Source organism: Emydura macquarii, unplaced genomic scaffold, assembly GCF_026122565.2.
Source record: "Emydura macquarii macquarii isolate MOO-44397 ecotype Brisbane River unplaced genomic scaffold, CSIRO-AGI_Emac_v2 contig_3451, whole genome shotgun sequence".
NCBI lineage: Eukaryota > Metazoa > Chordata > Testudines > Chelidae > Emydura > Emydura macquarii.
Window position 1 is genome coordinate 4386232 of NW_027133588.1, and position 10005 is coordinate 4396236.

General features: G+C 40.8%; 1 protein-coding gene across 4 annotated transcripts in view; it reads right to left on the reverse strand.

The window, feature by feature from the left end:
- FBXL22 (F-box and leucine rich repeat protein 22) overlaps window positions 1–9770 on the reverse strand; it is a 38968-nt gene extending 29198 nt beyond the window's left edge. For 3 of the 4 annotated variants that reach the window (XR_010917378.1, XR_010917379.1, XR_010917377.1), the window contains exons 1-2: window positions 9310–9770; window positions 2017–6432 (exon numbers count right to left, since the gene is read on the reverse strand). Coding sequence is in view for 1 of the 4 variants with exons in the window: in XM_067534609.1 (XP_067390710.1) it covers window positions 6087–6432; window positions 9310–9644 (681 nt within the window). In the remaining 3 variants the exon portion in view is untranslated. Of the gene's footprint in view, window positions 1–1928; window positions 6433–9309 lie in introns of those variants that run through there. The other variant, XM_067534609.1, reaches the window with a different exon arrangement.
- Between the last annotated feature and the right edge of the window lie 235 nt (window positions 9771–10005).

Sequence of the window (10005 nt, forward strand, 5' to 3'; positions counted from 1 at the left end):
CATGGTGATGTCCACATCAGTCACTCCGCACGCCCAACACCATATGAGATGCCTTCAACACTGGCTGACAACAGGGTATGACCCATAGAGGGAGTACCTGAACAAACGGGTCTCGCTGCTGGGGGTGACTTCCCTGTCGTGGTAACGCGACCCATCCAAGGTTCTGACAGGCATTCCTTTCCACCACCCAATCCGTCACCACCCTGACAATGGATGCCTCACTCACAGGCTGGAGTGTCCACGTACAGGACCACACAGCACAAGGGCTGTGGTCCCTCATTGAGGCAAGGATGTATATCAGCATCCCAGAGATGAGAGCCATCCAATACACTTGTCACACGCTTCTTCCACTCTTTCAGGACAAACGTGTTCAACTCACAGACAACGTGACAGTGGTAATTTATATAAACAAGCAAAACAGAGCCAGATCTCTCTCTCCCTTTGCCGGGAAGCAATACAACTATGGAATTGGTACCTTTGACACAATATCACTCTGCAAGCAACCCACTTACCTGGTACGGTCAAGGTCCTGGCAAACATGCACATCCACACCCACATCTGGAATCCAGATAGGGACCACACATCTTGAAGAACCATCAATTACAGTAAGTAGCCTCCTTTTACTTAGAGAAATAGGCAACCAGAATAAACAAGATAATGTTCTGAGACTTTTAGTACAGCTAAGTCAAGAAGGCTTTTGCTCAGAAACCCCCCCGATTGTATTGCCCACAAGCAAAGGAAAGAGCAAAGTAAATGGTCAACATTGGCATAACTAGCACATGTGCAGATGTGTGTTTTAAGCTGTTTTTGTTAATTGTTAAATTTGGAGTAAAGAAGATTTTTAGTGTGTGTCTATGGATCTTCATGTAGATTCCCTGGGGAGCCAATGTGATACGTAAGGTCTTCATTAACTAAAAGTCTGACACCATCAAATTCACACCTTGTTTTGGTTTTTAGCTACAGTAGAACCTCAGAGTTACAAACTGACCAGTCAATCACACACTTCGTTTGGAACCACAAGTATGCAATCAGGCAGCAGCAGAGACCAAAAAAAAAACCCCAAAACCAAATACAGCACAGTACTGAATTAAACGTAGACTACTTTAAAAAAACCAGGGAAAGTTTAAAAAAAGATTTGACAAGGTAAGGAAACTTTTTTTTTTTTTTTGCTTGTTTCGTTTAAAATAATAGTTAAAAGCAGCATTTTCTTCTGCATAGTAAAGTTTCAAAGCTGTATTGTCAGTGTTCAGTTGTAAACGTTTGAAAGAACACCCATAACATTTTGTTCAGAGTTGCAAACATTTCAGTTATGAACAACTTCCATTCCCGAGGTGTTTGTAACTGTGAGTTTTTACTGTATAATTAAAGGTTTGTTTATATATACATATTATGTCTTGCTCAAGGTGAGAATTGTCTTACCATTTTGTACATCCCAACAAACGCTTTGTGTAAGTGTCAGTTTAGGATTACTGTCTGCCCTTTTTTATCTGGGATCATCCCAATTTTGTTGCTTAGCTTGCAGGACCATTGAAGGGTCCTCTGAGAATCTTTCAGGCCATTGCAATAAGAAACTGTTATGGAGTCACGCTGCTGCAGTGCCATTGTTTTCAGTGTGCAATAATATTTTAAATGCTTTTCTTAATCTGTTGTGAGATTCTCTTACCTGGTGAGTCCTCTTGATGGCAGTTAACAGTGATGGTGTATTCCTCCTGAATGATAACTCAGTCATACTAGGATTCTCTAGGACTGTATGTTACTTTTTTGTTGGCCCTCCCTCAACTTGCATTTATCCCATTTTGTTGATCAAGATGTAATTAAATTAAAGGAAAACTCAAATAAATGTAGTAAGTAAGTTAATATTCAAAGCTGTAGAAATCCCCATTCCACTTTTTGCAGTACCATATAAGAACCATTTCAGTGACTCCACAGCTGGTTGCACATTTATTCCAGTGGAAAGGAAGAGCCTGTTGCTAAAATATGCAACATTTGGTTTTACTGGTTTTATTTGAAACCTACCTTATATCAGAAAATATATATTTGGAAAACCTGCAACCTCTTTGCAAAAAGAATCAGCTTCAAGGAGAACTCGGATAACATAGAATCATAGTACTGGAAGGGACATCGAGAGGTCTTCTGATCCAGTCCCCTGCATGTTGTGGTTCATTCTATTCAAACACTAAGCAAAGAAGAAAACACTTTAATTGAAATAAATCTTGATTTTGAAACTATATGGTGCAACTGGGATAAAGTAATCTCTGTGTTCTACTCTCCCATGCCTAGAGCAATAACAAGAGTTCTCTCTGTGTAGCTATAAAAACAAGGAGCAATGATGATAAAAATAAATTCTCTGGGGATTTGTCTATGTGGATCCTACTTCTTGTGTGCACACCTCAGGATTGGGATCCACAGAGACAAAGAATCTCAGTAACTCTACCATAAGTAAACCATTCTTTTTCGGTAACAAAATTCTGAGCTGAACCTGCCTTCTAGATGCTGATGAAGAAAAGATGTCAGTCAGTAGCTTTGCCATTGAAATGTCATTCTTTTCCAATGGTTAACACATTGTGGTATTTGAGGTACCACAGTAACAGCTTGTTCTGAATTTAGGGAGAAGCTGTGGTATGTTCACTTTTTTAAATGGCAATCACTGTATTTGGTTTGCATTTCTATCTTCGTCTTGATTCCTTATAAGAAATGCTAGCCGCTGTGATTGATCGTTTGACAGTTCTACAGTGGAGAATGAGGAAGAGGCAAATGGAGTAATTGTCACAATTAAATATACAAAGATACACACATACACGCACACTGCCTATTGATAAAATGTTCTATAAATATAAAAAGAAAGCTACAAGAGCTATTGTAAAAGGATACTCTGGTATTCTGCACACCAACTTGGCCTCCTTTTTTAAATACGTTAAATACATTGCTTTTGAATATTGTAGCAGTGTTTAATTATATTGCACTAGAATGTAGGCCAAGTTCCAGCACAGGTCATTGAGAAGTGGGGACATTAACTAGTAAACAGCATCAGTGTTCTGATTGTCACTAATACAGTTAGACTAATTGACTAAAAGCAGACCAGAGTGTTGTACATAAGTGAAAATCAACTCCCTTATGACACATGCACACACTGTAGGAAATTGCAAGCATTCTGGACTCATTCTTGTTTTGCAATGGAGCAGTATTTCCAAATGTTTACTACCATCTACATTACTTTTGAAGAAAGCTCAGGCATTCCTAATTGACACAAGCTTTTAAAGGAAAGTCTTAAAATAGATAGATTTCATAATACATTAGGCGGCGGTCCACTTGTTTACTTTTTTGGTGTACTGATACATCAGTTGTGTTGTTCAAGTCAGTGTTTCGAAATGCATTTTGTATTAAATAGAAATAACAGGCAAACGTGTGTGGTGTGTGTGTACGTATGTGTAATATAGGCTGCTAGCTTCTCATCTTTGAATAAGAGTGTGAATTTTGAATTAGTTTGTGAGGGCATCCTGGTTTTGATTCGTACAAATCACAATCTTCATATAGTTTGCTGGATTAATCTTTGCACAGTCTTGAGATAATCAGGATGTTGAAAGGAGACCTGAGATTCATTGGCAGAGCTGTGCTAGGGAAGCTTGGGCAGATCTGCAGTGTTACAGTTGAGTAGATGAGACCAGACTTGTCAATTGCCAAGGAAAACGTTTGACTCCCCCTTTAGGAACTCAAGTCTAGCACCTTGGCCCAGCTTTTATACCAAAAGCTCAACACTGTTTTATAGCTCTTAGGAGAGAGTTCTGCCATCATTCTTCAGTATGCCAAGCAAAAATCCTGGTACACATTAGAATCTGCCATAGCTGTTAAAAGATCTGCCTGGCAAGAACTCTGGCATCTAGGGCTTTGTTTGTTCTGACCCTTCTGACAGCAAGAGAGTGGCTAAAGTATAGCATTAAATAGGAGAATAAAGCCAGGGGTGCAGGAACAGTTTTTATGGTGGAGGTGCTGAGAGCCCTTGAACCAAACTGTAAACCATGTATATAGTGGAAACCACTTCAAGCCAGGGGTTGTGGTAGCACCCCTACTACCAGCACCTATGCATAAAGCTGTTTGTAAGTAGTATGATTTGTTATGTTACTTCAGCACCTAGAACAATGAGGCCCAACCTTCAGGCAGTACTGCAATATAAATGTAAATAATAAAGTAATAGAGAAAAATCTTACAGGGAAGATCAAGAAAGACCATGTTCTACCTGATGGGCCATTCGTATCCTGCAAAAAAAAAATGCAAGGCAGCAGCTTGCTCATCTTGTCCCTCATCTGCTAGATGCTAGGTGAGGTGTACAGATGCTGCCTTTGGTAGGAGGGTATTGCATACTGTGGTAGCACAATGAGCCTTTGAAAGATACCGCAGTAGGAGTGCAGCATTCCTGGATTTGGGGGGAACCAGGAAAGAGGGAGAGAAGGAAGAGATCACTTGGCTGTCTAAGGGTTTCTCTTTTTCTGTGGCTACTCCTTTCTAACCCACCCTACACTTAAGTTCAGGGAAATGAAAATCTTACTATGCTCAGTACATGGCTTTAATCAGGGGAAGCTAATGATCGAATAGTTATCTGATAAAGTAAAGCTATCTTTTCCCAGCTTTGAAAGCATGCTGACTGGGTTATGTCTCCAAGTGCGCAGTACAGCCCCCCACCTTGTGATTGAGAAGTCTCCTTCTGTAGGAGAAGATAAATGATGAGGTATTACATATATCCATCATTATCATAAGCATAAAGTTCTTAAGTGGCTTGTGGTGGGTGAGGAGAAAAGATATAAGGCAAACAGGTACAGATACAGGATTAGTGGCAAGTGGTCTATTTTATTGATTTAATTCTTTGGAATAGGACACTTCTTGACATATATGAAGTTTGTTATGTTAGATAGGTTACCTCCAGTCTTGCCATGTTCCAGGACATGCTTAGTATGAAGTATAGGGATAATTACAAGTTCTGAGGTAATGTTATCCAAAGCAAAACTTGAAGGTTTTTAAAAACAACCACTGTACTTTGGTCTCATGCAATAAACTGAGCATGAGGAAGATTGTTAGAATGTATAGAGAGGTGGACATAAGTCTTGAAACCTTGTCAGATACAAGCCCCAGTTGTTCAAGAATCTGACCTAGATTACACTGTATTTTGTCTAAGGCCGATTTTAGACAAGAGATAGATAGTACTGGCCATTTCAGTGTAATCTTTTAGTATAAAACAGGATGTGGTAGCAAAACCACATAATACTGTGTTCTACGTGCATTTTATAGTAACAGTCTTTTGGGTGATTGTGCATTGCCATCCATGTGTTTTATCACTGCATAGGGATGGGTTTGGGTGTGTAAACTTCTCCTCTGATTTCCACACACATCTCTTTGCTGTAGAAGGTTTTCCAAAAGAGAGTTTAAGGACACGTTGTAATTTGTTTATGGTCAATCAATAGCTTCTCCGCTTGAACAGTTGTGTAAACAAGCTTGTGTTAATGTTAAACTTACATTACTATTTACCTTAACATTTAAATTGTCAGCGTACATTTTCTAAATAGTGTTAGAAGCTTGGTTTGCACACGTGTTCATAGCACTGACAGTTTAAATAAATTACACTAACACATCAAAGTGTATTAAGTTGACATTTGTTAGCATATAGTGGCAGAGTGGTTACCTACTTGGAGTTCATTATTCTTCTGAGACAGAAGAATTACATGCATGATGTTTCCTTGGGAATAAAAAGTTAGGCATCCATCCCCTTGGGCCCTAAGATTTGGATACATCATCATATATGTTAGCCAAGCAAAATATACTACAGACTTTCCCACAGTGAGGAAGACCTTCAGCAATTATCAGCTAGTCAGCATTTACCATCTCCGTTGTGCCAGCACAGGGAATTTTCCAGTCAAAAGGACCAATGGCGCCAAACCATCACCTTCAAGGTAAACTACTTGCCTGGGTGAACTTGGGCGTATATATAAAATATTTTATAAACAAAGCTGATCTAGATAGACTTCATTGCAGACTGGGTGGAAGCTGGACAGGTCAGTCTCCATTCACATATATTGAATTTCTGCAGTTGGTCCCTTTTAGTATGGCACCAGTTTTCTCTCTGCTCTTTCAAGCATCAGTTTTTCCCCTGGTTTGTTATCCGGAATCATATCTGCACTTCTCTCCGCTTTCAGCATCACTGAAGGACATTTTTCCTGGATTTTCTCCAGACCAGCCTGAGTTATGTTCCGGCAGAAATCCACATGGAGGGTTTGTAAAGAGCCCCCATGGAGGATGACAGCTTCCAGAGTCCGGTTAGTGATCCGCACACAGTTTTCTAGTTTGAGTGTCTTAAGGTTTGGGCAGCTCTTGAGAAGCAACATCAGGTAATCATCTGTGACATGGCCACATCCAGAAAGGGTTAGGGAGAGCAAGTTTGGGCACCTGAAAACATAGTTATTGTATGTGAGACCAAGTGTAGAATCTGCAAAAGCAATTCGCACTTAGAGATTCCCAAAATCAAGTTCTGAAAAGCAATACAAGCTCTTCCAGAAATGGTCTGAGGGTCAAGGCACTTAGGTTATAAATCCTGCTGTGCAACCTTACGGAAGCCACTTGACTTCTCTCTGCCTCAGCCCCTCTATTTAGGTCAACAACCACCTCCTGCCATGGCACATCAGGGAATTCCAGCACTCAGGTCCTGGGCAGAGATTTTTGATGGATACCTGCTCTGAAATGACCTTTTGTTAGCTGATCTAGTGAGAGTGAAGGAGCCTGCAGGGTCCATCCTGTGTGCTGGGGGATAGAGTGTAACTCAGAGAGTGAAATGGTGAGCTCTCAGAATTAAGGAGCAGGGATGCTCATAGATGTAAATTAAATAGGGGCCAGCTTGATTGGATTTGATCAAACTGCTTGGTTTTACTTAATATGTACACATCAGTTATCCCCCCAAATAGTGAACTCCCTGCAAATATTAATATCCCTCACCACAAGGGGAGGAAAGGAGCACAGAATAGTTTTGCTCTTAAGCCACTGCATAACAGATAAATAGCAAGGTCTAATAAATAGATGTATGGAATCCTCTCCTAAGAAGCTTCATTTAAGCCCTGCCCAGAGGCCAGTGCGGAATCTTACGAGGAATGTGCCAAATGCAAAACAAAAGGCTCAGTGTCATTTTTTGTGTTTCCCTTCTACCAGCTTGAGAGTGACTGGTGCTAAATGTATGTAAAACTGGCAGGACTGGCTGCTGAGGGGCAGAGGTTGCTGGGCGAGCTGGCCTCTTTGCAGCCCTACAACCCTTCCAGCCAAAGCGGTTTTATCTCTGTCTGGCAGCGTCCTTGGGGAAGCAGTTTTAAAAGACCTGGTTTTACTATCTAATGCATGCAATGAAATTGGCTTTGAAATAGAGCTCCAGTAGGATTGTTTGCATGGAATCTGACTGTAGAAATGCTGCTTTGTTTGACTGGGGTGACCTTTATTCAGAGCTCTGCCAGTGTACGCCGCTCAGTTAGCCTTTCAAAACAAAGCTTCATGCCTTCACACTATGATTTAATCTCGAGTACGTTTGCTAATGCCATGTATCCCCCACCATGCCCATCTGCTCCATTGCTGGGAGGAGATAAAGTGTGGTGATCATGTTAGAAGGTTCCTTTGCTTCATTGGCTGCTCGTGAGAATGAAGCAGGAAAGGTGCTGTGGAGGAAAGCATCACAGCATGCTGCCCACAGTTCAGTTCCTGCCAAAAAAACTTCAGAGGAAGTCAAGGATGCAGCACCTCATTGGTTGGAGTGCAGATTACTTATCATTGGATCTAAAACACCCAAAACCCAGGAAATGCGGAGTTAAAACTGAACTTCTCAATTCAGTGTATTTTATGCTGTCCCCGTTTTCCATGTTCATTGTGTCTGAGATTTTTGTATTGACATTGTCGAAGTTAGGGGGGACAAGTTGTCATTTTGGCAGCCGGGAAGGCTAAAATGATTGAAATAGTTGATGTTGGCACGGGCTGTCATTGCTAGGTTTCAGCATTAACTCAGAGATGAATCTGGTAGTTTAAAGTAAGTTGTTGTTGTAGGATAACATGGCATGGGCTAGGAACATTTTATATATAAAAAAGGAAACAATTCTGCAGCCAGGGTGGATGGTGCTGGAATTGAAGAGTGCACACCTACACCATTGCCCCCAGTCTCAATCAGTTTTCAACAACCATTTTGCTAATTAAAACTTGTCTTTAAAACTGGTTCTAGCACAGTCACTTTTGTGACACGGGTGCAGTCTTAGATGCACAGGGCTTGAAGAGAGCCAGTTTCCAATGCTGCCTCTGTACCTTCCTCCATTTGATTCTGAGGTTCCCTGTGGCTCTCTCTGACCATGGCCTACATGTGTTGACATATAATACAAATTCAGAGCCACTGCAAGCTAAAATGCCACAAATATTCAAGTATTTCGGGCTCTCACATTGTCTGTCTTGTCCCATCAGACACCTAGAACTGCAGCATAGACTATGACAGGTCAGGGTGTGGGTAGTGGAAATTTTAGTTTTTAATTCCAGATCTAATCCATCACCAGCAATTTCCTGCTATTGCTAAATGGCTGCGCCTCTGCTTTGTTTGCTACTTGTGATTTGCGTTTGTCTTTGTAAGTGCTGGAGTTTGGTTTGCACAGAGGTCTGCTTTTCCTCAGTGATACCTTCTCCTCTGTATGACCCCTAAATAGCTTACATAAAGCTCAGAACTATAATATTTATAATCACAGAACCTCAGTATAGATAACATGGGCATTAATAATTTACAGAGAGAGTTAGGCTGTTATCATGCAGAATAAAGTGATGTAAGCCTTAGACCCATTCTACCGTCATGTGTGTGTGTCAGTTGTGAGGCAAAGTGGAATTTGAGCTTACCAATACGTTTTGGCAGTTGCCAGTTTTATTCATAAAGAAGAATCTCCTCTCTTAGGGATTCAATTTCTGGCCCTGTTTCTGGGGATAGTTTTGTCCTCCACAGAAGGGTGCTATTAAATAGTTCTGTAGCTACATTCTTTTTTTTAGCATACAATGCCACTAATACCTTGGGACTATCACATGCATTTGTCAAGCAAGGGCTAAGGCTGAGGGAAGCCCAGTAAAATCCCACAGAAAGACACACTGCATTTTCACTAACACCAAATGCTTATGCTGCACTAAATCTAAATAAGGGTGCTTCAAAGCCAGCATGTTCAAGTATTTAGTGCTCTGTCCCAGAAAGGATGTGTAAACAGTTAAAAACTTTCAATTAATGAGCTCAAGCATTACATTAAATATAAAATTTCACACCCCACAACATACCTGTTGCAAACTTGTACTAAAAAATCATTGACAGCATTTTCATGCTTCTGACAGATTCCCCTCTGGAATGTGTTTTTCATCCAGTCTTCAATGTTACACACCTTGACTCTGCTTGAATGCCAGCAGATGGACAGGTACCTTAAAGCTGGTCCCAAGAGAAAATTATTCTTTTTTAATTCCACAGGCGAATGAAAATTCAGCAAAGGCCATAGTAAAGGATCATGAAACACTTCTAGCAATTTGTGACATGTCTGGGCTAAACTCTTTCTACTGTTTTTGTCCAGGAAAGAAAATAGATGCAAAAGGCACTCCTGGTTAAGCTGGGTTATATGCATAGCCCTTGCAGAGCCGTGCTTGTAGGAATGAGGACAGTATATTCTGCCAGCGTGGACTTACAGCAAGACTGTAGGGACTTGATTAGCCTCAGAATCACCACTGGGCTGTTGAACATATATGGTTGTGGAATGGTGTTTATTTTTGGCCAACAACTGGTGCAGGCGTTTAAAAAAAGGAAGAGGCTCAGAGTTCCATATGCACCAGGCTGTTGCTCTATTTCTTGTCCAGGGGAATGGAATGGCCAAGCAGAAAAGCAGCAATTGAGTTAAATGTTTCCTTAAAAGGGATTATTTTCCTTTTAGTCAGTCCTGCTGTTCAGCAAAAGGGTTGAGCCACTTTTAGATGAACTCCTAGTAGCCA